The 26,331-nt window shown below is 49.6% G+C and overlaps 8 protein-coding genes across 12 annotated transcripts; 4 read left to right on the top strand and 4 right to left on the bottom strand.

Annotated features, from left to right (window-relative positions):
- Nucleotides 1-252: 252 nt before the first annotated feature.
- On the top strand, nucleotides 253-3,186 carry FVEG_01033 (hypothetical protein). 2 transcript variants are annotated; one of them, XM_018887805.1, is made up of 2 exons: nucleotides 253-760; nucleotides 846-3,186. In XM_018887805.1, the coding sequence occupies exons 1-2, from the start codon at nucleotides 561-563 to the stop codon at nucleotides 2,938-2,940; spliced, it is 2,295 nt and encodes a 764-aa protein (XP_018743608.1). In that variant the 5' UTR covers nucleotides 253-560; the 3' UTR covers nucleotides 2,941-3,186. The 2 variants fall into 2 exon arrangements, with proteins under 2 accessions (XP_018743608.1, XP_018743607.1); XM_018887804.1 differs by having other exon boundaries at nucleotides 253-3,186.
- On the bottom strand, nucleotides 2,955-6,993 carry FVEG_01034 (hypothetical protein). Of its 2 annotated transcripts, XM_018887807.1 has the most exons (5): nucleotides 6,552-6,993; nucleotides 5,974-6,477; nucleotides 5,405-5,912; nucleotides 4,609-5,350; nucleotides 2,955-4,558 (listed from the first exon to the last, which is right to left on the bottom strand). In XM_018887807.1, the coding sequence occupies exons 2-5, from the start codon at nucleotides 6,196-6,198 to the stop codon at nucleotides 3,229-3,231; spliced, it is 2,805 nt and encodes a 934-aa protein (XP_018743610.1). In that variant the 5' UTR covers nucleotides 6,199-6,477; nucleotides 6,552-6,993; the 3' UTR covers nucleotides 2,955-3,228. The 2 variants fall into 2 exon arrangements, with proteins under 2 accessions (XP_018743610.1, XP_018743609.1); XM_018887806.1 differs by having other exon boundaries at nucleotides 5,974-6,993.
- A 1,661-nt stretch (nucleotides 6,994-8,654) lies between these two features.
- Nucleotides 8,655-11,902, top strand: FVEG_01035 (hypothetical protein). Its single transcript, XM_018887808.1, has 6 exons — nucleotides 8,655-9,447; nucleotides 9,505-9,524; nucleotides 9,581-9,681; nucleotides 9,737-9,967; nucleotides 10,024-10,629; nucleotides 10,689-11,902. Exons 1-6 carry the CDS (start codon nucleotides 9,378-9,380, stop codon nucleotides 11,566-11,568), a joined length of 1,908 nt encoding a protein of 635 aa, XP_018743611.1. The 5' UTR covers nucleotides 8,655-9,377; the 3' UTR covers nucleotides 11,569-11,902.
- Nucleotides 11,903-13,867: 1,965 nt separating this feature from the next.
- FVEG_01036 (hypothetical protein) lies at nucleotides 13,868-16,171 on the top strand. 2 transcript variants are annotated; one of them, XM_018887809.1, is made up of 4 exons: nucleotides 13,868-14,056; nucleotides 14,122-14,765; nucleotides 14,819-15,557; nucleotides 15,612-16,168. In XM_018887809.1, exons 2-4 carry the CDS (start codon nucleotides 14,387-14,389, stop codon nucleotides 16,009-16,011), a joined length of 1,518 nt encoding a protein of 505 aa, XP_018743612.1. In that variant the 5' UTR covers nucleotides 13,868-14,056; nucleotides 14,122-14,386; the 3' UTR covers nucleotides 16,012-16,168. The 2 variants fall into 2 exon arrangements, with proteins under 2 accessions (XP_018743612.1, XP_018743613.1); XM_018887810.1 differs by lacking the exon at nucleotides 13,868-14,056 and having other exon boundaries at nucleotides 14,100-14,765; nucleotides 15,612-16,171.
- A 512-nt stretch (nucleotides 16,172-16,683) lies between these two features.
- FVEG_01037 (exoglucanase type C) lies at nucleotides 16,684-20,997 on the bottom strand. Of its 2 annotated transcripts, XM_018887812.1 has the most exons (4): nucleotides 19,456-20,997; nucleotides 17,999-19,381; nucleotides 17,373-17,939; nucleotides 16,684-17,304 (listed from the first exon to the last, which is right to left on the bottom strand). In XM_018887812.1, the coding sequence occupies exons 2-4, from the start codon at nucleotides 18,605-18,607 to the stop codon at nucleotides 16,936-16,938; spliced, it is 1,545 nt and encodes a 514-aa protein (XP_018743615.1). In that variant the 5' UTR covers nucleotides 18,608-19,381; nucleotides 19,456-20,997; the 3' UTR covers nucleotides 16,684-16,935. The 2 variants fall into 2 exon arrangements, with proteins under 2 accessions (XP_018743615.1, XP_018743614.1); XM_018887811.1 differs by having other exon boundaries at nucleotides 17,999-20,974.
- Nucleotides 20,998-21,026: 29 nt separating this feature from the next.
- FVEG_01038 (hypothetical protein) lies at nucleotides 21,027-23,682 on the bottom strand. The gene is made up of 2 exons (XM_018887813.1): nucleotides 21,808-23,682; nucleotides 21,027-21,760 (listed from the first exon to the last, which is right to left on the bottom strand). The coding sequence occupies exons 1-2, from the start codon at nucleotides 23,455-23,457 to the stop codon at nucleotides 21,668-21,670; spliced, it is 1,743 nt and encodes a 580-aa protein (XP_018743616.1). The 5' UTR covers nucleotides 23,458-23,682; the 3' UTR covers nucleotides 21,027-21,667.
- Nucleotides 23,683-24,047: 365 nt separating this feature from the next.
- FVEG_01039 (hypothetical protein) lies at nucleotides 24,048-24,496 on the bottom strand (the record flags this gene model as incomplete). The annotated part of the gene is made up of 2 exons (XM_018887814.1): nucleotides 24,048-24,148; nucleotides 24,202-24,496. The coding sequence occupies 2 exons, from the start codon at nucleotides 24,494-24,496 to the stop codon at nucleotides 24,048-24,050; spliced, it is 396 nt and encodes a 131-aa protein (XP_018743617.1).
- Nucleotides 24,497-25,271: 775 nt separating this feature from the next.
- Nucleotides 25,272-26,100, top strand: FVEG_01040 (hypothetical protein). Its single transcript, XM_018887815.1, has one exon. The coding sequence runs from the start codon at nucleotides 25,288-25,290 to the stop codon at nucleotides 25,879-25,881; it is 594 nt and encodes a 197-aa protein (XP_018743618.1). The 5' UTR covers nucleotides 25,272-25,287; the 3' UTR covers nucleotides 25,882-26,100.
- The last annotated feature ends 231 nt before the right edge of the window (nucleotides 26,101-26,331 follow it).

Here is a 26,331-nt window from a genome sequence, read left to right as displayed (position 1 = left end):
GGCAAGACATAGCTCAATGATGACATTCAAGTTCTGGCACAGTCACTTGTAAGAGATATCAGGTCCATATTCTCAATCTGAAAAGTAAAGGCAGGTTCCATTCCAGATCGTTTTTGGTTACCTTTTACCCTTCGTTTATCGTTGAAGCACCTTCTCAGCAGCTCAGCAACTTCGCAGCGCTGCCTTCACGTGATTTGCATCATACCCAAACCACCTTACTTCCTTTACTACAGAAAAACATGACGATTTCCTGCGCTCAAACACAATAGCAGTCCGACGATTTTATTGTTTTTGGACCACCAAATCCTTATTAAGAGCTTCCTCCCAGCCAACATCAATATAGTCGCAATCTTTTAGCCTTTTCCTCTCGTCCCTCATGCAAGCGTCGCAACTAGATTCTTTACACTTACCCCACGTCTTCGATACCAGAATACACCCTTTATTATCGATCTACACATTGCGGTCTGCGATCAAGCCGGTTCAAGGGTCTCCAGATTTTGTACCAGCGCACAAGGCATCTGCTCGCGCTTTTTGCCTACGCCGCGATTTCAGTACAAAAAATGGCAACGAAAAAAGGCAGCCAAACTCCTGGTGGTGAGGGGCGGAATGCGACCCTGGACAACGCTTCGCAAACGCATCCACAAACCTCGAATACTATGGATGCAAACGGAGGCAGTCAAAAGAAGAAACCAAAGACGCCCAAGGATGATTCTTCTTCCTCATCTTCTTCTATCCAGACCCTTAATATTTGCCGGAATAAGTAGGTTTGGTTATGCGCCGCTGATTTATCTTGCAAAGTCGCCATTTGCGATCCATTCGATTACGCCGTTGACGCTTTACCTTAGGCATTGGCGATACATCTCCGCTTTCCACGGCCCATGGCTCCAGATGCCTATCGAGATCCTCGAAACAATTGCCAACATCAACTACAATACCCCCCGGCCGTGTCCTATTGACCCTGCTGTCCTCTATGATCTACTGAAAATTCGCCGTCTCGTCGACGAAGCCACCAATCTCGCCGTGAGAGCTGCTAGTGACATTGCCTCACCCGTGTTGACTAACGTCCATGGTGGGCTACCCGGCGCATCTCCCATGTCTGTGTTGGGAATGACGGGGCCAGGACACGGGACAAGACTGAGCCGCGAGCGCAAGTTTCGGATGAGGGAGCAGGCAAGCCAGAAGCTTAGCCGTGCATACCATCTAGACGAGATTGCTTGCAGCGTTGCAACAATGCAGGGTGCATCACCGATTGACGAGATTGGGGCGCTGGTGCTGTTGCGTAACACACAGGATCCAGATGCCAAATATGTACATTTCTTTCATGAGAAAATACCCTCGCGTCAGTTGGCAGAGTCAACTAGTCTTCAGCCTTTGACAGATATCATATCCGAGAGGCCTAACGAGGGTGAAGCTCTCCGAACGCGTGCAATCGTCAAAACTTTCAAGGAGGATTTTGAAGGTGCGGCTCATGACTTGACGGCCGCTCTCGCAGTGTGTCGAATACATCAACAGCCCCATCGACTCAGTGGCGACGAACTAGAGTCCCAGTATTCACATCGAGGTAGACGATGGCGTCAGGACATCGTCCCATCTGAGAAAGAGCAACCGAGTAGTTTGGAATCTCAGCTGTTATTCCTTCGTGGCGCGGCGTATCTATCAGTGGCATGCCAGCATATCGTGGATGGCATCCCAACAAGTCAGAGCCAGAGTGGGCATGCCGATTCGCACAGCCCAGGCGAGGCCTCTGATACAGAAGTCAGCGGCCGCAAGTCGCCAGAGATTGAAGAAAAGTCTCTCCGTGAACAGACCGAAGCGCGGAAGCTTGTCAAGAAGTACGCAAAATTGGCGATTCGAGACCTCCTCGCCTTTATGTCACATTTTGACTACTCCCCCAATTTACCGTCCTCCATCGCAAAGGACTTTAATGATCGAGTCAATTCCTCTGCAAGAGGCACCCGTAATCCTCGCCCTTCTGAGGCCACATACTCTCTCGAGCCACATACCACTTACGCCATCTCGGAACTCTTCGCCGCCGTCCCCCCTTCAGACCTCCCCCCATATCCTAGCCAAGAGTTGACAAACTCCAATGGCAAAACACCGCTTTTCGATGTGCCCCAGACATGCGAATGGTCGACCTACCACCCCCTTATGGCCGACGCCCTTCACTCCCTCCTCCTCTGTCACTGCCTCGCCCAAACTTCGACCAAGGAGCTTGAACGCCACACCTACATGGCGGCAAGGCTGATCCGTATCGCCGATGGCTATCCGGTCTTCCAACCTAGTCGTTCTGCTGCTCGGTCTGACTGGGTCGAAATTCTCCGTCGTGCCGACGATAACTGGCTACAGCTCAGCGCCTCTTGGGAGACCTTATGCATACCTGCGCCCCTGCCGTTCTTATACGATACCCTGCCCCAGAATGTCTCAAAGATGCACATCGGTACTACTCGCAAGGAAGCTGCCGCCGCCGCCGCCGCAGCCGCATCTCTGATCAATGGTGGATCTGACAACGCTAGACCAGCCGTACCAAGTCCGGCAGACAAGGAGCGTCAGCTCAAACTGGAACACAACCGGCGAGTCTACGAAGCCCTTAATGATGAACGAGTCTGTGATGATGTTACGTTCCGTGCATCCCTGATGGCTAGAGAGAAGCGCGATGAGAGAGAACGTGCAGCAACTGGCGCTGCTGCCAACGGCTCGTCATCCAATGCAACATCTACTAATAATTCAGGTCTCAAGGGATGGTCTGACGAAGATAGCAACGACTACCCCCTTTGCAGTGTGAGGGCTAGCCTTATTGGACAGTGGGTGCAGAAAGTACCCCGTGTCACTGGCACCACGCGGCGCAAGAAGCGTACCAAGAAGCCTGTCAGCAGGGCAAGTGAAGCTGGTCCTCCAGAGAAGAGGAACCTTGAAGATGACAAAAGATCTATGCTGTTATAACGACTCTTTGCTAACCCTCTGTTTACTTGGCCGCCATTTTATTGATATCTGAAAGATGATATTTCGTGTACATCACTAAGTGGTCTCGGGGCGGGACTTTTCATGGCCAATGCATTTCATACAGTATAAATCAAGACTTGAAACAGGAGCAGGTCTATAATTCAAGCGTCCTTCCGCAGACAATGTCTAATGTTTTATAACCAAGAAACGCCGCCCATGCTTATATATCCCGTGAAACCAATCCGTTGCCTAAATTCATTCTATCCTGTCTTATATTCAGCGATAACCTTAATACCATCTGTTAGATATGTTCCCCCCGTTGAGGAACGCATCAATGTCCCCCATACCCTCCGTCTCAAGCACATTCATCAACTCAAGTTGCTGAGACTGTGTAAGGCTACCCTGCCTGGCAAAACCATAGTCAAACTGAGGAGGAGCATTCCCGCCTTGAATACTCTGTAACCCAAGACCAGAGCCTGACATATCTCCATAGTTCCCAGGATTCGCCATGGAATCGTTGAAGAAACTGTTGCTCATGTTGTTGAAAGCGTACGGGGAAATAAATGGAGCAGGAGGCGAGAACCAATCCCCAATACCGCTTGGGGTTGGTAGAGGTCTTTGAGTAGGTGCAACCTGTGGGTTTTGAGGTACAACAAACGTGGGCCCACGTTGGGATTGTTCAATCTTGATAGGAGGGGACATGTTCGTCTGCACGGGCACCAGAGAAACTCCAGCTGGCGAGGCATGCTGCATAATGGGGGTAGGATGGGCTGTCAGGGTGTTCGCGGGCGATAAAGTGTTGCTAGGGGTTGGTGTTGTCATATTGCCGGTCGGAATGCTGTCAGGAGGAGTTGGTAATTGCTCTGACATGTGATCTGGAGGCGATGTCATATGTTGCTCAGGGGTCGTGGTGGCTGGCGGTGTTGGGTCATCCATCATGGTCTCGCCGGGCTGCATGAAGTCGGGTGGGAAGTATGAGAATCTTCGCCCCGTAGGTTCATTGCTTGCAGGGTTGAAGAAGATGGAGTTAGACCTGAAGCTCGGCTGAGGTGGAGGGAAGTTGGGATCGAAGGCGTAAGCATTCATGGCCTCTGGTGGTGAGTTGAATACATGATTGAACTGAGGTGGGTTCTGATAAGGGGCTTGGACTTGTTGAAGGTTCTGGAAGGCTTCGGGCGAGTTAGGGTCCGCGAAGGAAGGGGGCGTGGTGAAGAAGCCGGCTGTCTGTCCCGTCATTGGGCGTTCATCGTAGCCTTGCAAACAGGCTTTCGAGAAGATGGAATAAAGTTGCGAGGCGGACGCAGTCCCGGGCCATCTTTCTGTACAGCGATCCAAAACCTCCATGGAAGTCTGAACGAGAGTTTCAACCTCATGACGGGGATGCGCCCGGCGCACTTCTGGATACGAAACAGTCCACAAGAGTGTGTTGAGGGACATGTTCACGGTCAGAAGGAAAACCCATGTGAGATCCGCGCCACTTCCCATCTGCTTAGCATTGAGCTGTGTGATGTACGCTGCGCTCTCGTAACAAATCGCCGCGGCGCGAGGTGATGGCTTTGGGATCTGCGGAGAGGGTCTATACATGAATATCCTCATCTGATGATACCTGCCGGTGAACCTATCGAATCGCATTAGACATAGAGAGCAATAAAATGGAGGAGGACATACCAAGGCTTGCACCAATCGGGGCTTGTGGGTGACGCATCTAGCCATTCTTTGTTCATTTTCTCAATCCTTGCAAACCAGGGGTGCGAGTCGTGCTTTGGTTCTTCCTTCTTCTTCTCGTACAAAGCCCTTCGGATCTCGGCCTGGCACATTCTCATTCTGTAGAAATGAATGGCAACAAGTTTGCGCTCACTGGGGGGGCCTGGCTGGATGCCCTGGTCAGTGATGTTGTCGTCGTCGACTGCTGCGAAGAATTCGACGTCTAGTCGGTCGTCGCCTGTCGCAAAACTGTTGGGCCTACCCATACTGTGCGCCAAGCCATATTCCATCGCGGCGACAGTCCAGATAATCCGCCTCCTCATATCAATTGTTTTGGCATCCAAGTTGTACCCCGTAGAAATAGTCTTCTCGCTGGCTAGTCCTTCCTGTTGGCATATTCTAGCTGCCAGGCCGATCACATAGTAGATGGGTGTCCTTGTAGGGGTGAGAAGCGAATATTCTCCGAGAAGCACAAGGCATTGCAATGTCTTGAGATCTTTGGGGCGGACGACGTCTTCGAACAGTTGCATTGCTGCCAAGTAGTAGCTGTCTGCCAAGCCAGCATATTGCGTGTCAAGCTTTTGTAAGCTGATGGCTACAAGCATTCTGACAATGAAAAGCCGATAAGGATCAGTATCACCATTGTAGACCGCATCCAGATCCTGTAGAAGATCCTTTTCGTGAAGAACAGGCCAGAAGAGTTGAGCTTTGATAAGTTAGCATTCCCAATGGTGTAGTTCATAGCAGGATTGAGGTTCACCTTTCTGGTTAAAGATCTCCAGTAACTTATCGGCAACGGCTCTTGTGGGCAAACTCTCGGCTGGATGCTGGCTAATCATGGGGTAACTCTTTCTCCTTGCTGAAGGCCCTGTCATTTGTATGGACTGCATACGAGCTTGTCTGGCGCGTACACTGGGGATGAGATCGGATATGCGCTTTGAATCAGTGTATCTTTTTGCTTGCTCCATAAGAAGACGTGTCATTGCGATACCGCTACTGGGTCCTAGGTATCGAGGGGTCTCATCGCCACCATTCAGACGAACCATTCCACCGGGCCGTACCATATCTTCATTACTTGTAGGATACTCATTTTCGTCGTCGGTATATTGGCTAAGCTCCGCCTCGAGTTGCCTGACTTTGTCTTGTAGCCTGATAACATAATGCCTGTTGATTTTGCGACCTTTGGCTGCATCAAGGTATTCGCAAGTCGATCCGGATCTTTCACATGGCAAACAGCGGGGCAAAGTTGGATCGCATCGAGTTTTCCTCTACATAGGAATACATTAGCATGTAGCTCAGATTATCGAGTTGCACCAAGAGGATAGGTACCTGTCGGCAACGGCAACAAGCAGTTAGAGTGTGAGCAATACGGTGATTCGAGCCGTCACCATCCGAAGTTTCGTCGGTCTGCTGTGCAGGTTTCCTGAAGACCGGCGGAGGTGGCGGCTGCTGCTGGAACTGGACCATATGGTGTTGAGGGTGACCCATGAAAATGGGATTCTGGCGGGGAGCGACTTGGCCAAAGCCTTGTCGGAAGATGTCTGCCGGGTCCATTGAATATAACGGCGCAATCGCCTATGAGGTAGGTTGAACTTGGTCGCGCGCAGGCATCCGATGCCGAGATTATCGATATCGAGAGGCCGATGCGCTGAGAGGCACGGTTACGCACGCACAAGAGGATTGCAAACAAAGCAAACAAGGCACAGGAACGGGCCGGGGTCTTGAACCCAAACGATGATGATAGATTCTAGCTCCAAGACCTGAGTAGGCGTTTATGGATAATCCGTGATGTTGAGGGATGTATACGCTGATGGCAGCATCACCGCTGGTTGACTGAATAGTATTGGTCAGGCGCTTGTGTTGTGGGAGTATTTGTAAGGTAGAGGGCAAAGTGATTGTGTACCTACCCAGGTGAGTGAGGTATGGATGGATGTACGCCAGAGCAAGTCAGGTCCTCGACGACGCGGAAACGAGGGGCAAGGCAACAGGTCGATGGGCAAGTTAGGTGTTGCTGATTGGCTGCTTGACTCTTGCGACGCCCAAGCGTCCAGGGCAAACGAGGTTGCAATAGCGGGGAAACTGTTCGAGGTCTCGATGCTCGCTACCTTAGGCTCGCTAACAAGACCCTGAGAAATTTGAAGCCTCCACTGGAGTTGAAAGCGGCACAGAAGGCTGGGCAGGCGGGTCAGATATGGATGTCAACGCATCACCAATACCTTAGTAAGTTGACCTAGAGAATTAGGGCCTTTGGTGAAAAACAAGAGAAAATAGCTTAGTAGCTAAAATAGACATTGACACCGATATTTTGCTAGTCTAAACCACAAGATCATAGTTTCCATGCTTAGATCCGCCAGAAGGATAAGGTTGTTTGCAGGTTTCTTGATGAGTACCAGAAGTCACGAGCTATTTGACTCGGCGACAACAGTAGTAACTTATTGGCTGAGTGATGAATGTTTCAGCTCTGAGGAAACATGCCCCAGATAAGGTGGACGAAAATGGACTTTACCTCGACAGGACTAGTCTTAGCTTCTATTAGTGCAGATCCTTGAATGACAGGTGCTGAATTGTGATGAATTTTATTTTATTGTTCGGCCAGCCCGCTCTGGGACCTTCAACGTTTGATTCCAGGACATGCATCTCGCGTGGATCATGTGGCCGAGAGACCCTATGCGACATGACATAGATGGCGCGCGTACAAAGAATAATGTATATGTGATACTCGTGTCAGCAATGACATGTCGCGCGAATATGTTCAAGAAGTCCCTCACAACACGTAGCGTAGTACAGTAAGGTACCTCAAAGGACCCATATACGATTCCCTGTTATAGATTCAGGCATCTGCCGTAATCTGATAAAGCCCACTCCAGCTTTGACCAAACATCGTGTCACATCGTGTTATTTTATGGGCCGCGGAACTTGAGCTTGATACTCAAGTACCGTGCGGAATTGATTCTTCTCCAGCCGGGTGTGCCACCGGGCGAATACCCAGCTACCTATCCGTATCTATGCATGCATGATTTGTTCTGTTTTCATCTGCCATGGACTGGATGCCTTGCTCACGAGACCCGCTAATACAGGTATCCTACTTAGCCTTGAAGTCTGTTCGCGCCTCTATCGATTGATAAATAAGCTACAAAACCTTGCCATGCCACGTCCAATATCTCATGCTTTGTTTTGTCGATACAAATTCCCATCTTATCGCTACCCAGTCAGGTTTACAGGCTGTAAGTCGGTCCTTGATGTTATAGTATTTTCAGTTGTCGACAGTCCAAGAATGAGAGGTTTAGTCAAGTAGAGAGACATATAGCTCCTAAACCAACAGACCTTGGCGTGTCATAGTGAGGTCGAAGGGGGTTATGATTGCACAGTATTCTGCAGGCCAAGTACGTACACAGGCACATTAACTAATAAGGTATTCGGCAGTATTTAAAGTAATAGTATTGAACTGACGTGCATCGGGGAAATGAATCCGGCCCGTCCGTCTAAGATTCGTCGTATCCTAAGTTCGCCCTGGTTCTACAGCTCTGCATTTCGGTGGCTTAATATGGCAAAATGAGACAGCATACGATAGAGTTCGGAACCTTTGTATACAGGAAAATTCGCTAGTGCCCAGGAATCGGCATGTTGGATATTCAGGCTTCGGGGAGTCACTGATCACTGTTCCTGAATTTTGTTTTGGGGTTAGTGAATAGGAACCTAGAGTTTACACTCATGAACCGAGGTTAGTAGTTGTTTTACTGACGCCCGCCTGGGATGAGCTTACCTTACTTGCCAATAACAAACAACTAAACTGTCCGTCCTGCCATCCATAGATGGGAAGCACGCGCTTATCTTTTTTTCTTCCTTGCACTCATCCGCTGACATTCTTGGTACACAATAAACAACTGTTATCACCATCAGAAATAGCAACGCTCTTCAATACTAAAACTGCCCGTCACGGATCATATAATAGAACCTGTACCTCTTGCTAACAATCGTCATTTGTGCCGCTGTATAACCGCACTACTACTACGCCATCTATTCTCTACCTATCCACCCACATTTGTTGCCCCACCCCGCTCGACAACTCGAGGGACACGAGTCGACTCGATGAGACAATAGCACTTTGTTACCTGTGTTGTCGACAAAACTACCTACATTGCCATATTTTGCGGTTGAGATGCCATTTCCCTCCCGTCATCATCTGAGCCTGTCTTTTCCAGAAACTTATAGAGAGTTCTGAAACCCCAATACAACGCGTTGCCGACGCATCGAGTTCTTTTTAAGTCCATTCCTGGATGATTGTCCCGCAACCGTCCACTCAGAAGAACTAGCCAACGACGCCACGGAACAGTGGATTGACTGCCTGCACAAGACCGCGCCCATTTCCCACGCCTCTTTCTGATTGCGCTTCACGTTGTGGTCAGGCTCCTCGAGGTTCTTCAAAGGCCAACTGCAATCTCTTTGTATCCCCGGAGTCAACGGCTTAGATTAGTTACAGGCCGATCCACTGACTCCTGGAACCAACCTGGTCCTCGTGGTCTTGATTGTCCCGCTTCGCTTCCGAGTGGAGAAATTTGACGACAGTCGAACGAACTGTTACCCCAGACCTCACCCATCACCTACTATCTCCAGTCAAGCTCTATCCGTTACGCTTATTGTAGTTGATTGCACGGACACTCTGCACTATCAGTCCCTCAGGGCTTTTGCCGTCGATACCTTGTGCTAGGTCGGCATCTACAGACTTGGAAAAAATGCCACGTCCGAGTTTCTCTCACAACCCGCTTTTGAGGGTGTCAAGGCCAGTGTCCGCTTGCTCTCGGTGTAAGTAGTGAGCCTATATTCGAAGGGTCATGTTTGCTGACTGGCTTCATGTATAAGGCCGCGCTGCCAAGGTCAAGGTAAACGCAACTAACTTGCCGCTCATATGTTTCGGACAGTGGCTAACACCATATAGTGTGATGGAAAACTCCCGGCTTGCACAGCCTGCGAAAAGGCTGGTCGTTCAAATGAGTGTTCAGCAGCAAACGATCAGTTCGCTCGAGGCAAGGAGAGAAGGTTGGTCGATAATTTGGTCCTTGAGAGCGAGAGCCCATCTAATCTTTGTGTTCAGTTACGTGGCGGCCCTGGAATTGCGCATAGAGAAGCTTGAAAAACGGCTTCAGTTTGCAAAATCACGCAAGGCATCCGTTGCACTCCATGATACAGATGCATCGGCCTTGAATGTGCAACAGATGGACCGTAGAGACTCTCTTGCGCTCATTCGTGCCGCTATACATCGCAAAGCGGCGCAAAAGCGGGAGACCTCCGATGTCAACTCTCTTGTATCCGACTTTGGCTTTCTGTAAGTACTGAACAGCTCCCAAGTCCCTTTCTTTTGGTGCTAATATGCCTCATTAGTTCTGTCAATGCGACAACGCGAGACTTTGAACCCATATCAACAAACATGACTTTTGCTAGACTTGTCTTGGCGGCAACAACGAACGATGCCCTTCCAGAGTCTGACCAAGCCCGCTTACCTCCAAGGCAGACTGCTCATGTGCTGGTCCAGCATTACATGGACAACGTCTATTCGTTGTTCCCCTGCTTTTCAGAAACCTCACTTTTAACCGCTCTTGACGACATATATCAAGAAGATACCCGGACCATCAAAGACTCGGACTACTGGATGGTGTACATGGTCCTTGCCATTGGCTCTACAGCCCAAAGCAAACGTATCCAGGATACACACTATCTTACTGGCCTCGAGTATGCGTCAAGAGCTATGAACCATGCCGATGGTGCTCTCACCCCCGGATACGTGACGCAAATCCAGTCGCTTCTTCTTTTGACGCAGTATGCCATGTTGGACCCTGCCCACTTCGATAGCTGGCATTTGATAGGTTTCACAGCCCGTGCGATAGTTGACCTGGGTTTTCACCAAGACCCTCCTTTGTCTGCTGTCCCTGACAAAGCTTCTCTGGACATGCGACGCAAGATCTTTTATTGCGTCTATGCTCTTGACCGGTAGGTCTCTATAACCCTCCCTCTGTAACCAAGCCCGCACCTGCTAATCTGCACTTTAGTGCCATCAGTATGGTCCACGCGCGAACATTCTCGTTCACAGATGATACTGTCAATGTTGCCTTTCCCCAGGCATCTAGTAACAGGAGAAAGAGTTCTGCGTCAGGTCCCATCACCGGTCCCCAACCCGCGGACCCTGCTCTACTACTCTTTCAACTCCGACGAGCACAATCCCATTGGTACCAGGAGTTGTACCAATCAGGCTCAGTCCCTCTGCAGGATCCAATCTCCTATATTTGGAAAATGTGTCTTGATATGCGCGAATGGCAAGACACTTTACCGACAAATCTGGCCCCTGAAATCAGACAATTGTTCGACCAAGAGCTGAGGTATAGCTACGTCTACTGTATTGCGCCCTCGGCCAGGGCACCCAGCATTACCGACTATAACCGTATCCTGATTTTTGAGCATTCGATGGCCTACCTTGACACTGTCCATGAGATAGCACATGGTGCACAAAACTCCGGGTTCTATACATACCATGACGTGTTGAGGGTCTATTTTATGGCGAATCAGTTCCTCGCGGTTCTAAGAGATGCAGAAGATATGCTTCTTTCGGGAATGCCGGTTCCAATTCCAATTTCTCGCCCGGGTGCTGCACCTGCCCCTCCTCTCCCAAGGCGACTGCAACCGCAAGGGATGAATGGAGAGGATAATCTCGATCGCAGCCTGAGATGTCTCGATAAGGTCTCACAGACATTAGATACCTACGGAGACCGTTGGGCAGATGCCTCGACCTGGAGAGAAAGTTTTAGTATGATATCCCAGGAAATGGTGGAACGACTTTCGAGGCGAAAGCAAGCACGGGATACCGCTAGAGAACAGTATCAATTACAGTATCAAGGCAGGGGTATACCACCCCAAACTCAGGCTGGTTTTTAAATACAAATCTTACAGCAGATCAAGGAGATGCCATTGGGAGGAGTTGATCTTACACAAATGCTCACGGTGACGACCTCTGATAATACATCCCAGGAGCTGTGTTTGGAAGATGAGGGTAGAAACACTCCTCATGTTTAACTCCGAAGCACGCTCTAGGATTGAGGCTCTTAGGTTAGATTTTGGGTAGAGTAAAAGCCTAAATTCCTAGTATGCCGAGATGCAGTATATTATACCTTGTTCAATATGTTGATTAGGAGCTGGAGTCTGCAGTTATGCGGTCCGGCCGACCCACACCAATGAAAGCCATAGGAAGTAAAGAATTTGCGTATAGACATGTTTATGAACATTACCTCTCAAACAATTCCAAAGTGACATATAATCCCAATTCTTGTGTATATCTTTGTAAGGCCATTCAATAGATTAGATAGGAGGTTTGGATTTGTAATATTCTCGATGTTCGCGGGCCAGCCGTGAATAGGGTGAAACTTATTGCTGGTATGAATCGAGATTCAATTACTATGAGGGCGGTTTCGAATAAGGATGCTTCATGGTGTAAGAGTTTTATTGACAGGATTGAATAGGTTGTCAAACTAAGGTATTTTAGAAAGACAATGCTTTGTGTGACTACGACTAGAACCCCGTAAAGCAAGCTATTGGTCAATGTTAGGGAAGTATGATGAAAACTACTGCATCGATTCAAATTTAGCCGAAAGCAATTGTGCATTGTTTAGTGTAGAAATGACGGGGATGGACGCAAAGTTTGGGGGTGACAATGCTGTCATTCGGAGTTGGAATGATGGAGTCAAGGCAGAAATATGGCACATCTTCACTATCATTTATCTAGCAATCGGCCGACCCCGCCGAAACATAGGAATCGCCTGGTTTGGTTTTATGTTGAACGTCTTCCCGCCAAAGAGTCAGTTAACGTTAGTGGTGCTGCTATCAAGGAGAGGGAAACTGTGAAGAATAGGTAGCTATTAGGTACTCTGCAAAGGCCAAACACTTGTAAGGTAAGATACAACGTCGTCACAAAGGGAGCATCGGTCTGTTGTCAGTGGTGCTTGAGACCCTGGGTTGATCGCACTTGGCATTGAGATGTATGGTATGGTGTGGTTTGTTGATGTTGTCGTCTAAGCGGTATGGTCAAGATGCAATATGACAACTTGTACGGAGTAAGAGGGTGTAAGATCGGGCGGAATCAGGGGTCGATGTCTTGGCAAGTGCTGGAGCTGGAGCTATGTGGTCCAGTTTTGGAGTCAACCAAGCCATGTTACGCTTTGACCAAGTCTACTACCTACGTCCATCATCCATGAGGTCGTTGTCAAGTTGGAGGACCCATATTGGGGTTACTACACGACTCTCTGTGCTGTTGAGATAGACTCAACTGTCAAAGGTATGGACGAAGTGGCACCATCAGGCTCAGTTGCTAATCGTAGCATATCGCGGCATACTTGTACCTACCTAAGATGGAACACCAAAGATCACGGAGTCATCACTCCCCAATAACCGCTTATCTTTATTTGCTTTCTCCCCGAGATTCTTCTCCATAACCAAGGCAAATCCAATGCGGGGAAGAGATCCAGGAAAACGAGAAGCGGTCTACTCCGCACGGGTGAATCGTGGAGGTGGAGACCATGGAGCTTGGCTCAGAACGGGTCTAGCACGGGCAGAGTTAAATTTTGACTATTTCTGACGGAGGAATTATTTCCTTAGATATTCCACGTATCGTAGCTTTTGATGCCCTGCCATCTGGCCACGCGGTATGGCCATCATCAGCCGCAAAAAGGCATTTTCCCCCCATTCTCCACTCCCCCAAGGAAGCCAATTCCAAAGAGAGTCGAGGTCTAAGAGAACGCCAGGAAGAAATTGCTCCAACAGGCGTTAAGCATGCCACCCAAAACTGACAGAGGCGCCGAGCCGGTGGAGGGCATGGCAGGGGTTAGCGACCTGGGCAGACGGAACTCGGCACGGCACAGTAGCATCACAAGTCTAATTAAGGGAGTCTTCTTTTGATACATTGGACTGAATTCTATTCTTTAGACTCATGGTAAATGAATCGTGGGGGAATAGGATGCAACTTTGGGGGTTCCGATCTTGGGCTACCTTACGTTAAGTCGTTCAATAGTTGCGGGGGTTTGAACTGTGAAGCGCTCAACGATGGGATGGGATGATGGGATCCCGACTCAGTGCTAGAAAAGTGGAAACAACGATAATTAAGCGAATTCTCAACGTTCGATAAGACGACATGAAACTGATATACATGCTCAACTGCCTTATCATCAAGTACCTACCAGGGGTCGACTGGCGAGCGTGAATGGTGGATGTAAATCCTGTCTCTTCTGCCGAACACTTAGTCAAGTGAAGTTTTCGGGAGACAGCAACAACAGAAAGCAAGTTCGGCCATTCAAATCGAGACATCACATTTAATACACAATTAGAGACTTACGGAATGGTGGGGAAGGTGCGTCCGTCCGTAAACCATCCATAGGTAGGTAGCCGCAAGGCAAACCGCAACCGCATCCTGGGGTTGGGTCTGGGGTTAACCTAGGAAAGACATACCTTAGTCTGGGGTCTGGGGGCAAGAAAGACGGCTCTAGCCTCTGGGGGTTCCTTCCTCGTCTCGAAGATAAAAAGATAGCAAGGGAAGCATCATCTTCTCTCCTTCTCTTCTCTGTTCTTTGTGCCACTATCCTCATTCTCTTCTCTGCCTCTTCTTGAGTCCGACCTTTCTCATTCTTGAGTCGTATAATCGGCAACTCTTTCTAGACAAAAGACACCCGAAAAAAAGAAGAAAGGCACAGGGCCAGACACCGCCAACATGCCCAGCAAGACCAGAGTCTACAACTGGTTCATTGCCATGGTAGCTGCGTCTTGTATGACGCTCTACGGCTTTGACTCCAGTGTCTTCAACGCTCTCCAGGCCTCGGAGAACTGGCTGAACTGGTTCAATCTTGACCTCAAGAATGACAGTTACACTGTCGGTCTCATCAACACATGCTACACTATCGGTGCTATCGTTAGTGGTTTCTTCATCGGTGGCCCCTTGGCTGATTGGCTTGGTCGACGTGCCGGTATGGGTATTGGTTGCTTCATCACCATCATCGCCGCCATCATCCAGGCTTTTGCTCCCAAGGGAAAGCTTGGTGTCTTCATTCTCGGCCGTGTCCTCATCGGTATTGGCCAGGGTACCGCTCTCAGTACGTTATATACTCTCACCAGCTCCTGTGACTGGTCACTGACTTCCTTCCAGCTGCTGGCCCTGTTTACATCGGTGAGGTTGCCCCCGCTGAGATTCGAGGTCAGGTCATGACCTTCTGGCAACTCTTCTACTCGGTCGGTGCCTTTATTGCCTACTGGATCAACTTCGCTTGCGGCAAGAACCGAGAGAAGCTCGGCGAGTGGGATTGGCGCATGGTTGTTATCTTCCAGGTCATGGTCCCCATCTTTGTCATCATCCTGCTCCCATTCCAGCCAGAGTCTCCCCGTTTCCTTATCAAGAAGGGAAAGATCGACGATGCCCGCTCCGCCCTTCGAAGCATCCGTGACACTGAGGAGGAGGTTGAGGACGAGGTCCTGGCTATCCAGGCTGCTATCGAGTACGAGAAGGAGGCCATCAGCCCTGGATACCGTGCCCTTTTCAAGGATCCTTCTATCAGGAAGCGCTTCGGTATTGCAGTTGTCCTCAACGTCGGCCAGCAGCTCACCGGCCAGGGTACCCTCAACACCTACTCCACTTCCATTTACAAGCAAGTCTGGACTTCGACTGAAAAGATCAACCTCATCAACGCTTTGTGGGCCACCATGGGTATTCTATTCACATTGAACGCTGTATGGACCGCGGATCGCTTTGGTCGCCGATGGCTCTTCATGGTCGGTGCCGCGGGTATGGCTGTCTGCATGTTGATTGTTCCCGTCATTGGTCTCGCTACTCCCACCCCCAAGACCGAGCCCACTGCTATTGGCATTGTTGTCATGCTCTACCTCTTCATGTGAGCTTTCTTGCTTTTCGCCTTTCTTGAACGCATACTAACATACTATTATAGCTTCTTCTATAAGCCTTCATGGGGTGCCGGTGTGTGGATGTGGACCAGTGAAGTCTTCTCCGCCAACGTCCGAACCCAGGCCGTCGGTATGGCCTCTCAATGCCAGAATGTGGCCAACACCATTTTCCAACAGTTCTTCCCAACATTCCTCGCCAAGACCGGCCTCAAGTGCCTCTTCTTCTTCTTTGCCGTCAACATCCTGCTCTGCGTTTTTGTGTTCTTCTTTGTCCCCGAAACCAAGGGTATCTCTCTTGAGCACATGGATACTGTTTTCGGTGGTGCCGATCACACTGAGAAGGGTGCCCAGATGCTCGGCGTTGACACTGCTCAGCATCAGACCCAGGAGTTCAAGGACGGGGCTGAGATTCAGCAGAGCGAGAAGAAGCGGGAGTCTGTTTAAATCTACTGTAATTGATGGGGTATTTTGAGTTTGGATAATTTTGCATCTAGGAATTCGAGATGTGGAAGGCAATCGTTTTAGTCGTGCATCTACCTAGACATATATGCTGATATAAGGATACATTGAAGATACGAAGATATTGCTGTGATCCCTAGGAAAAGTCAAGTACCCTGAAAGTGGCATGTCCCATCCAGATTGTGTAATAGGAGGCTAGCTGACAGACATCATATCATGAAGTCGACACTGGGCGTCATTGTCTTCCCGTTGGGCTCAAAGCTTCTTTTAACTCCACAGTCTTATCCATATTGAAAAGTCAAATGCCTCTATAGAAATACCCAAAGTATAGCCCAAAGCTTTCAAATATCGACATAACTAGACAAGGTGCTTATTTTCAGCATCACACAATATAAGGCGACATACACTACGCCAAAGAACGCAACAGCCTTATCCATACATTAGAGCCGACGTTCGCAATACCGATATTATCTCCAAGATATTGGTCTCTTATGTATATTGTGTTCCCATATCGTCTTGTTGGCAGGATTTCATGTCTTTCTTGGCCACATTGTTTCTTGCCAAGAACTGGATGCAAACGGGCGTTGCAGGAAGCCATTAATTATCTTCGAGAGATAGTCGGTGGAACAGTCACTCATACAGAAATTTCAAAGCGAGTCGAGTGAGAGATAGGTTGATAACGACAGTTGTAACTATTTTCTACCGATGTATATAACAATAGGGGCAAAGGTCGTTCTTTATTGCGCGAGACAAACGAAGGGCAAAAGAAGAGCACAAAGTTCTCGGAAAATTGAAAGTCAACCCCTGTCTTCCCACATCAAGTCCATCTCATCCACGCACTTCTCCTTTCTTTATCATCCACTCATCACATCGTTCCTCAATCTCATGATAGATAGCTCGGCAGCCCCTTTACTGGCACTGGGAGTAGAAGTCGTTGATCTTCTTGCAGGTGAAGGGAGACTTGCAGGTCGTGGGGCCGCTGTAGTTCTGGCCACCGCACTGTCCCCACTGGTCGACGCTGCCGGCAGGGGGGTTGGTAGGAGTGGAAGAACCAGTGGTGCTGCTGCTGGCAGGGGGGTTGGGGGTGGTGCCGTCGCTCTTGTAGGTACTTCCGATGGGACCGAACTTGATGTTGGAGAAGGAAACCTTGGAGTTGGGAACATCTCGCTCAAGGTCGGAGGGCTTGCCAGAGGTGGTAGCGCAAGAACCTCGCTGGGATCCAACCTTGGTAGAGTCGGTAGGGTAGGTAGAGTCGAGCCAGAGCATGTTGGAGTGGTGCTGTAGAGAAAAGTCAGTATGCGATGTTTCTGTTTCAGATATGAATAGGGGGGCTGCGTTAGACTTACGTCGTGCCAGAGAGACATAACAAGAACCATGGGGGCTGCGAGAGCATCGCTCATGCCGTTCCAGCCACCCTTCTTGGTGAAGTCATCGATATCGCCAAAGACGCTCTTCTGCTTGGAGCAGAAGTCAGAGGTAAGAGAGCTACCGGGGTTGCCTGCAATCTTGGACTCGGAGTTGGCAATGACCTTGCCGTTCTGGACGTACAGACGGGTGATCTCAGAAAGACGTCCGTCGCTGCCCTTGTGGAACTGAGTGACAACAGTCATCTTCTTGGTGGTATCGACGTTGAAGTTGGATCCAGGGCCGTAGAAGGTCTTGTTGCCCTGGCGGTAGGCGTTGAAATCACAACCGTCGGCATCGCAAGTACCGCCATATCGGTCATCAGAGTAGGTTCCACCGCAAGAGTTGCCAGTGCAAGAGTGCTGAGTGAGCTTGGTGCAAGGATGAGGAGTGAAGGCGGTGGAGATGGAGTTGGCCTCCCAGATATCCATCTCGGGACAGCAAGTGCCCAGGTTACCAACACCAGCGTTAGCATCACTGTCAGAGGGCTCCCAGCCTTCAGAGTTGGCCTTGAGTACTGGTTAGCGTCTGTCCCAAACCTGCAATCGTACTCTAGGTTAATACTTACAACTCCGTTGATGAACTTGACATCACGAGGGCACTGAGCATCACAGTAACCAGTTCCGTACTTGGCTCCGGCCTTGTTTCCGGAGTACTTGGCCTTGCCACCATCCTCGTCCATGCTGACGAAGTAGAGAGCACCGTTCAGACCGCAGCCGATACCAGAGACATCGACGTCAAAGGTGAACTCGTTGCCCAGAAGCTGGAACATCTGGTAGGTGTTCTCGTTCTCCATGAGGTAGGTTCGGCTACCGATGTTCTTGCTGTAGGGGCCCTGGGTGACGAATCCAAGACTGAGCTGGTTGCCGCTGGAAGTGATTCCGTAGGTGCCAGCATAGTCGGCGCCATCAAGACAACACTTCTCGGCGCAGGTCTTGCCATCAGTGCAGATGGAGGTATCCCACTTGTTTCCGGTGTAACAATTGGTAGATCCAGAAGTCTGGTGAGTCCATCGCCAGTTGGCATCAATACCCACGGAGCCCTTGACATCGCTGCAGCCGCTGGATGTACACTTGGACCAGGTCAAGGCAGGCTTGGTCTCGGTGGTCAAAGAGCAGACCTGTTGAGCCCGGGCAGCGGCAATAAGAGCCGAGGCGGTTGCGATGACGCGATACATTTTGAAGTGAAGCTAGACCGTTGGATAGACGAGACTGGGTTGACTGAAGAAGTGGTGATGAGGTGAGGAGTGGTGAGTTCGATTTGAATTGGGAATCCGAGCTTGTTATATAGTTGTCAATAAGAAGATCTGGAACTTAGAAGATCGTCCCCTTCACCCATGTCCAAGTTCGAAGGAAAGGAGTGATCAACATCAAGAGAAGCCGCCATACCGATGAGGCTCCATTTTCGTAGCTTCAGGAGAGAATCGGTTCACGGGCCGCATGCCCTTGGACAGTACGAAGGTAAGAAAGACCTTGCTGAGCCAGTGATGTCTCACTTGGTGACAACAGGCAAAGCATGGCATGCCTCCAGAGCGGAGACTTGTCGAGAAGAGCAACAACGAGGTACGGTGACTGCAGGGGGCAGTTTCTGAGCCGATCTCCGTGATAGCCTCCGGTGGCGTACGGTAAGTGTCCGATGAGTACCTACAGTAGCAAAGAGAACGAGTAGGCCGGTCCGTAGTTCCCGAAGGAGAGCAATGGTTTGGCCTCCGAAGAGGCTGCACTCATGATCTTCGCTCATTGGAGGGACCCTGTAACTTGGACTAACGAGGCCGTGTAAGAGTAAGAGCAAGATTCAGGATTACTGTTTTCACAGGCATCTAAAGGATAGGAACATCGTTCGTTTTTCGGGCCGTCGCTTCCATCGTCTTTTTGCCGTGGACTAATGAGACCCGTAATATAACCCATAGAATGATCGTGAGGTAGTCTAGTTACCAGTCCCGGAAAGGCAACTAGGAGTAAACGGTCACCTTTCAGTCACCCTGCCATCTTAACCAGATGGATCTCCGCCCAGGGTTGATTGTACTTAGCCGTACTTCAAGTGAGGAGGCTGACCCCACAACTTGTTGGTTCTCTCAAGGACCCAAAGCTTTGGCCCGTTTGCCACTATTCGAGCATGGTGTTTACCAATTATGCGGTGCTGTCACATCTTCGTCTGGTATCAATATGGAGAAGCCTGTCTTCGAGATCCACGGGTGCCTTGCACCACGGGCACAATGCTCCTCAGTAGACATCGCTTCAATGGGCCGTAGCTCCGGTGAAGATTATATATCCTTTAGGAGATAGTTTATGCATATTGATCTGTTAAGGGAAGTGAAGGGCATCTTTACATCACACTGTCTGTTGAGCATCCGTTTCCAGCTGATCCGTCTTTGGTAGCGTTGATGTTCCTTTTCCCGTCTGTAAACGGGAACTCGAAACATTGGTGTATATTTGACTTCAATTTCCATAGCTAATATGCTCTTGATGGTGGAACAATTACAGCCGTGGAACCTAAATGAGTTGTCCTGGTAAAGGGGATCTCGCGGTACGTCGGGATTCAGCCCGTCCGCTTAAAAGAAGTCTCAAGGCGGCAACTGCAGGTATCGTGGAAGAGAATTTCCGTCAAATTTAGTTTGTTCATGTGTTCATTGTGCGCCCATGCCCATCTCGAAAAACAGCTGTTGTTGGTCAGCTGCCGGGCAATGCGGAGGTGGCAGAAGTTAAACCCCTGACATGACGCATGGAGGTGAGGGCTTGGAGAGCTTTCTCGTCCAAATCCAGCAGTTTCGGATACATCATGACCGAGATAGTGGCTATAACCCCGGCATATTGTTGACTATAGACCAGGATTCTCCTGCCGGCCATGTGTAAGGACCTTGCCAGGCGAGCAGGCAGGCAACCAGATCTTGCCTGCGACTGGTAGTCTCATGTGATGGCTGGCGAATGTGCAGCGCGCAATCGACATGAATGTTACGGTGATTCGATTGTTCCGCCGGGCCTTGACTGACTGCACTTGGTTTATGAGCCCTGTCCAGGTTGTTATTTGTTTTCCACCGCCTCAATTCTGAGGTGTTACCTTCTGTTCTTCAATATACGAAGCACTCGCAACGATAATACAGATTTCTCGGACTGCCGAGGCTCTCGAACGGAATGCCTTTTCCAGACACGGAAGACGGCTAACGAGGGGTATCAAAGTCATCAACCCTGCATGAATCGGCAGCATCTTCTCGGCTCGAACCGCCTTGGGGGCGTCTCCAAGTAGTCCAGTACCCAAGTGGAACGTGATATCCACTGTTTCGGAAGATACAGAATAGCCCATTTCAGAAGTGCGGGGTGTAAATTAATCGTTCCTTAGGCTTTGATGTGGTGCATTAGAGTGGACGGATTGGATCGTGGAGGAGGTTCTTCCGGATTACCCCAAAGCGTGGTGCGGCTTTGTCTGGGTGGCTCGACAGCCAATGTAATGCTATGCAATAGCAAGGGTCCAGAGGTGACTTGCATATGTGGATAGTACGCATGATGCTCTGTTGAAGTTATGTATTTTGCCTAACGGGGCCATGTCAAGGATAGAATGAGGTTGTTGTGGTCAGGTTTAGGAAATATGGAGGCCTGGTCAAGCTGGCACACGTGATGACCGCATATCACCTATAGGCAGTTCCTTTCTCTATGAATAAGGTAATCTACACATGTTTACCTATAGTAGGTAGACTATACGAAAATCGTATCTATAGGTAGACCACCTCACACTGCATTGCTCTTCGCACGAGCATAATTCTGAGTTAAGCTCAACCCATCTATAATTCAAGGTGCTAGAGTGTTAATGGACGCATCACAAACACCCCTTGTAAACCACCGGGCATCAATATAAGCTACAAGGATGCGTACTTCGCAATACTGCATCTCATGTCCTTCTCGCAATTACCAGCGTTCCATAGATAGGGGAGAAAATATCATTCCACATGAGGAACCCCAAATCCTCCCGAGACGCCGTATAATCATCCCTTGCAATTTCCACCTCCAAAAAGCTTTTCCTCGCAAAAATAAACACCATCATCACTGGCTGTCGGGGTGACGCATTGCTAGTACTATCCGCCACTGCCCATGAGAACAGGCGGTTGTCGTTCACTTGCCTCAATGTTCAGGACCGAAGCATCGAATGATGTTGGCCCGGCTCTCATGCTTTCTTGTGCGGCCTGTGGGAGAAACCGAGTGCATCCAGATGTCTTCTCTTTGTCAAGAGCAGACTCGTATGGTCTCTATCCGCGGATATCTGATATATGGATGTTTTTACTTTGACGGGGCAGTCTCTGGTCACGCTCGTAGAGATAACCACAGTTGGCACATAAAGTCTGAGTAATGTTAGCAACGAAAACGGAGTGCCAAGCCTTAAACTTACTCTTGGACCTGCTGGTCCATCTCTCACAGCCCAGACGCTTGTGCCCCATATCCTGCAGTGCATGCACCTCCATTGATATCTCTCTTGGTCTGTCAAAGCTCCACCACCTCCATATCCCCCAACGTCTGGTGTCCCTCGCCCTCCCGGTGTACCGCCTCGGCCAAGCGGACTCAAGCTTCGGAAACGCCGCTTCTTTTTGGACCGTTCGCCTCGCCCCATTCTCTCCTCCTCGACTTCCATCGGCGCACCAAAGGGCGTACCTCCGAGCATGCCTGTTGTAGAGCTGAACCGCGCCGTCTCACGGCGTAATCGACGAACTTCACGTTCTCTGTCGCCTTCTCGCTTCTCAATCTCTTCCTTACTAAGGAATTCTACTTTCGGCTCCCAGTCATCTCCGAGGTGCTCCGGGTCGTACCTCCAGCCAGCCTCAGAGCCATGGGCAGCATCGTTCGGTAATTCCTGCTGCATTCCACCCCATCCAGCAACAAGGCCGCCAGCCTCACAGGCTTCCTTTTTCAGCCGCAGAACCGCTTCGTAGATGGCATGCGTCATTGCCGGTATCCACTCGCCTGTCAGCCCAAGATCTGTACAAGTGACCTTGGCGAACGCTTCGGCGGTTCCAGGCGGGTGCAATAGAGACCATTCAAACTTATCAGTGTAGAGCATTGATGCCAGATTAAGGTTCAAGTTGATGATGCATCGATAGGTATCGTCAGGGTTGTAGTCGTCAGACTCAGGAAGAATCGGCGTCGCCTCTGCGGTGACATCGGGAACTTGGGATTGCGAAGGAGTGGCCGCGCCTCCAGCCTGCGCCGGAGTGTCAGGCCGGGACGCCCCTCGGATAGCGGAGACAGGAGAGTCATCCCGAGACTTCAGCGCGAAGCTTGGCCGCGGCGTCAGTGCAGCAGTCGTGGGCTGTGGAACAGAGAGGGCCTGCGGGTCACTATGGAATAGCGGGTGGAGGGCAACGCCCGAGTACTCTTCGAGCTGCGTCCGGATTTGCTTGCTGATATCAGCAATGACTGCCTGCCGGTTAGGCAGATCGAGGTCCTGCACTAGAGTTTGGGCGAATTGATCGGTGGAGATAAGGGTCTCGTGCAGATTCCAGCAAAAGATGTCCCGAAGTTTATACGGCACTGTCGCCTCCTGTTGACGATACTGAGGAAGTGAGGTGTCCACCGTACTCGGGTTATGCGGCATGGGATATGGAGCTGGTGGGATGAACGCGGGAACATCCACATCGATTCGAATCGGAATCAAGGTGAGAGGCAATGTTGCCTGAACGGCATTCTGCTGGTCGCTCCTCAGCAGCCTGTGTTTAGCGATCCAATCGCGCCAGACGCCCTGCACCTCGACAGGCTCTTTGGTGTCTTTGCCAATCTTGTCGGCGAGGTCTTGTCTGCTGGCAGAGTCCTCCTTTCGCAAGCTCCTCAGTCCCGTCGGTCGTCGTCTAGGATCGTCGCTATCATCTTCCAAATCGTCATAGCCATCTTCAGCATAATTTATGATCGTCGTCCCTCGCTTCGTGGTTCTCGAAGCTGGTCCGGCGGGCGCGCTGCTTGGTAGAACGGGCGTGAGAAGGGAGTTGTTGTAGGCGCGCAGTCGCGGCGCGTAGCTCGTCAAGAAAGCCTGGGGCTTTGATCGTTCCATCGTGGGTGCTATGAGGTTTCGATGGTCATCTCATGCTGCAGCAAAGGAGCTACGCAAAGACGCGAAGAGTCTCCTCTCGCTATCGCTGGATGCTGGAACTGATAGAAGTGATTCAGATGCCAAAATTTACCCGATGATGATAGCACTATCGATGTGAACTAAAGGTGTCGAGATATGTGGAGTTTTCTGTCTGTCGCGATGGCTTCAACGTTCAATGCTTGATGGAGTCGCGCGAACGGGACCTTTTTCTCGATCGCGTCGCTCCTTGTTCCACCAGGCTGCAGGGCAGAGTGCACGGGCCAACCGACTGACCTTGATTACATAATCTGTGCTGCCTACCCTGTAGACATTGTTACATGATTGAAAGACGAGATGGATATGGTGAAGAAAGGTTCTGATTTATTACTACTAGCAAAGCAAACTCTTTATTTCGCCGCCTACTCCACGATATGATGTCGGATGTTACCGTTTCCCCTTTGTGATGGTTACCATAAGGGTAGGGATCATCTCATGCGCACACTACCTAACTTGGTAGACAATCCGTCAATGCTTCTCTTTAGTTTGATCTGTAGGACAACATACCAATATCTTTAGGAAGAAAGCATACAAACCGTGTGAAAAACGCATGGCTTTTGATCATCATATGACAGACCACATCCGATTCGATTCGCCTCAGGATCCATGATTACATCTTGGCCATTAGTTAGGATGTGAAGACCATAACAGATCGGAGATATCACTTACGGTAGTTGTAGTAGTCCATTTGTTCACGGTTGGGCCTGTCTTTGGCAATGAGCCAGAAGTTCGCCGCAGTCTCGAAAGTACGCCTCTGTGGTTGACCCACGCATGTAGCCGAGGTCTCTGTGTATACAGCAGTTCTCTGCAAATTATCAGGAACCACGGCACCATAGCCCAATTGGTTGGCATTGAATTGCGCATAGGAGGCAAGGGTAGAGTCCCAGATCAAAGGATAGTACCCATATGCATAACGTGCTGAATTAAGCTTGAAAAGGCCGTGCACGATGTCTTCCGATTCCATAACAGAATATCCGTGACAGAAGCCCGTACAACACAACCAGGCAGCGAGAGTTGTGAGTCGCATGGCAGGGAAACTTAGGTGGTGATTTCTAAGAAATGAAAAGGCCTAGGTAAGTTTGGTACATCTTATCAAGCCTTTAGACCAGTTTATCCCAAGACCTAGGAAGTGTGATGGGTGGACTAGGCGCGGTTGCAAAGGTCGATTGAAGGTTGTGGGATGAAAGTAGATGGCTGCGAGCTGCTGAGAAGAAGACAAGGACAGGGAAAAAAAAAAAAAAAAGGAAACTTATATTAATACTGCCTGATTAAGGCTGCCAAGTTCCCTATGCTGATTTAAGCTATCAGCAATAAATCTTAACTGCAAATAATGTATCTATCTTATAACTTAGATGTTTTACTTCAATGTTTAACCAATGACTTTGTCATAAGGCTGATGCTATAGAAATCTAAAACATAACTTAGTTGCCTGCCATTACGGGTTACAAAAAGCTCTAATACATCCCTCAAGACGATTAAACGCAGCACCAGGAAAATTAAGACAGCAATTTCGTTATTGAGGCAGATGAACCTTATGTAGGGGTTGAATCTTGTTGAACCTGGCAAGAAGAAGTATTTACTGCATAGGAGGAAGGGCAGACCATCCAGGCAAAGAATGCATCTATCTTTCTCCTGTAGCAGCAGTGAAAGACGTGTAAGTGATGGGAACGATATGATTCGCTGACCTTCCATCATCTTTCCTAACATGGATAGCCCCACAAATGACGTCTCAAGACCAAGACGTTTCTTCCACTCATGAAAACATTTCCCCAACCTTCACTTTTCAAGTCAATCAAACTTCGCACAATGGCCTCACGGGCGCCGTCCTTCGCTTTCAAAGTCCTGCGCCAGCTGCCAAAGCAACCGCAGCGCTCCTCGCCATTCCTGCGCGCTCCCTTTATTCGTCCTGCCACTACAAACCTCCACTCTTTCCGCGCAGCGCATAACATTCCACGACCACCTACCCAAACATATGCCAAACCGAACCCTGAGCAGGCGCAAACTGGCGAGACGCCCAAAAGCGAAGGAGAAAGGCCCGAGATCAAGGCGTCGCACTACCAATTATCATTTACGTGCATTCCATGCGGCCATCGCTCTCACCACAATGTCTCTAAGCAGGGCTACCATCATGGCTCTACACTCATCACATGTCCCGAGTGCAGGAACAGACACGTCATCAGCGACCACTTGAACATCTTTGGTGATAGGAAAGTCACTGTCGAAGATCTTATGAGGGAAAAGGGTCGTCTTGTGAAGAGGGGAAGTTTAGGCGAAGACGGCGATATTGAGTTTTGGCCAGAGGAATCTCTCCCCGCAGACATTCAAGCTGGTAAAAGCGAGAGCTCATGATGGTATGTGGCTACAGGGATGTAACAATAGAGTACAAAATGCGAGGTTCGTACAATGCCCAGGTTGGGTAAAAGCATTGGGTGGCGTTGAGGATACCCTCCACTGAGGGCCCGGGACTGAAGATATACTATACCATACCTGGAATTAAATCAAGCTTATTCTCCTCTACCTTGGGCTTTGCGTATTCTTGAATAATGATACTATACTCTTGAACATCAGAGTTGTTCTAAACTGACACATTGCGTTATTCTATAGTTTCTATTTGAGCTTTATGGTACAACACAACCCAACACTACGCCGTCCTTTGCAAACTCTATGTCATGTCTATCATGGTTCAGAGCCCAGTCAACCGCCTGGAGGTGAAAACATGACAGACTACAGTACCTCTGTGGTCAGTGGACCACAACTAACGAATTGTGCTAGTCTAACAGTACTTGAATCAAGGATATC

Source organism: Fusarium verticillioides, chromosome 1 (genome assembly GCF_000149555.1).
Source record: "Fusarium verticillioides 7600 chromosome 1, whole genome shotgun sequence".
NCBI lineage: Eukaryota > Fungi > Ascomycota > Sordariomycetes > Hypocreales > Nectriaceae > Fusarium > Fusarium verticillioides.
The sequence above is the reverse complement of the archived record's forward strand: the minus strand, read 5'-3'. Positions and strand labels throughout refer to the sequence as shown.

What these genes read in the sequence shown, in the direction of transcription:
- FVEG_01033 (XM_018887804.1), top strand. Translation starts at nt 607, where the DNA reads ATGCGACCCTGGACAACGCTTCGCAAACGCATCCACAAACCTCGAATA.
- FVEG_01034 (XM_018887806.1), bottom strand. Translation starts at nt 6,198, where the DNA reads ATGGACCCGGCAGACATCTTCCGACAAGGCTTTGGCCAAGTCGCTCCC. An exon ending in CTTGTTGCCGTTGCCGACAG is followed by an intron (nt 5,913 to 5,973) that starts GTACCTATCCTC and finishes ATTCCTATGTAG; the next exon opens with AGGAAAACTCGATGCGATCC. An exon ending in CCCGATTGGTGCAAGCCTTG is followed by an intron (nt 4,559 to 4,608) that starts GTATGTCCTCCT and finishes GCGATTCGATAG; the next exon opens with GTTCACCGGCAGGTATCATC.
- FVEG_01035 (XM_018887808.1), top strand. Translation starts at nt 9,378, where the DNA reads ATGCCACGTCCGAGTTTCTCTCACAACCCGCTTTTGAGGGTGTCAAGG. An exon ending in AGTGTCCGCTTGCTCTCGGT is followed by an intron (nt 9,448 to 9,504) that starts GTAAGTAGTGAG and finishes TTCATGTATAAG; the next exon opens with GCCGCGCTGCCAAGGTCAAG. An exon ending in GCCGCGCTGCCAAGGTCAAG is followed by an intron (nt 9,525 to 9,580) that starts GTAAACGCAACT and finishes AACACCATATAG; the next exon opens with TGTGATGGAAAACTCCCGGC.
- FVEG_01036 (XM_018887810.1), top strand. Translation starts at nt 14,387, where the DNA reads ATGCCCAGCAAGACCAGAGTCTACAACTGGTTCATTGCCATGGTAGCT. An exon ending in TGGCCAGGGTACCGCTCTCA is followed by an intron (nt 14,766 to 14,818) that starts GTACGTTATATA and finishes ACTTCCTTCCAG; the next exon opens with CTGCTGGCCCTGTTTACATC. An exon ending in GTCATGCTCTACCTCTTCAT is followed by an intron (nt 15,558 to 15,611) that starts GTGAGCTTTCTT and finishes ATACTATTATAG; the next exon opens with CTTCTTCTATAAGCCTTCAT.
- FVEG_01037 (XM_018887812.1), bottom strand. Translation starts at nt 18,607, where the DNA reads ATGTATCGCGTCATCGCAACCGCCTCGGCTCTTATTGCCGCTGCCCGG. An exon ending in TCAAGTTCATCAACGGAGTT is followed by an intron (nt 17,940 to 17,998) that starts GTAAGTATTAAC and finishes CCAGTACTCAAG; the next exon opens with GCCAACTCTGAAGGCTGGGA. An exon ending in TTATGTCTCTCTGGCACGAC is followed by an intron (nt 17,305 to 17,372) that starts GTAAGTCTAACG and finishes TTTTCTCTACAG; the next exon opens with CACCACTCCAACATGCTCTG.
- FVEG_01038 (XM_018887813.1), bottom strand. Translation starts at nt 23,457, where the DNA reads ATGGAACGATCAAAGCCCCAGGCTTTCTTGACGAGCTACGCGCCGCGA. An exon ending in ATGGACCAGCAGGTCCAAGA is followed by an intron (nt 21,761 to 21,807) that starts GTAAGTTTAAGG and finishes AACATTACTCAG; the next exon opens with ACTTTATGTGCCAACTGTGG.
- FVEG_01040 (XM_018887815.1), top strand. Translation starts at nt 25,288, where the DNA reads ATGAAAACATTTCCCCAACCTTCACTTTTCAAGTCAATCAAACTTCGC.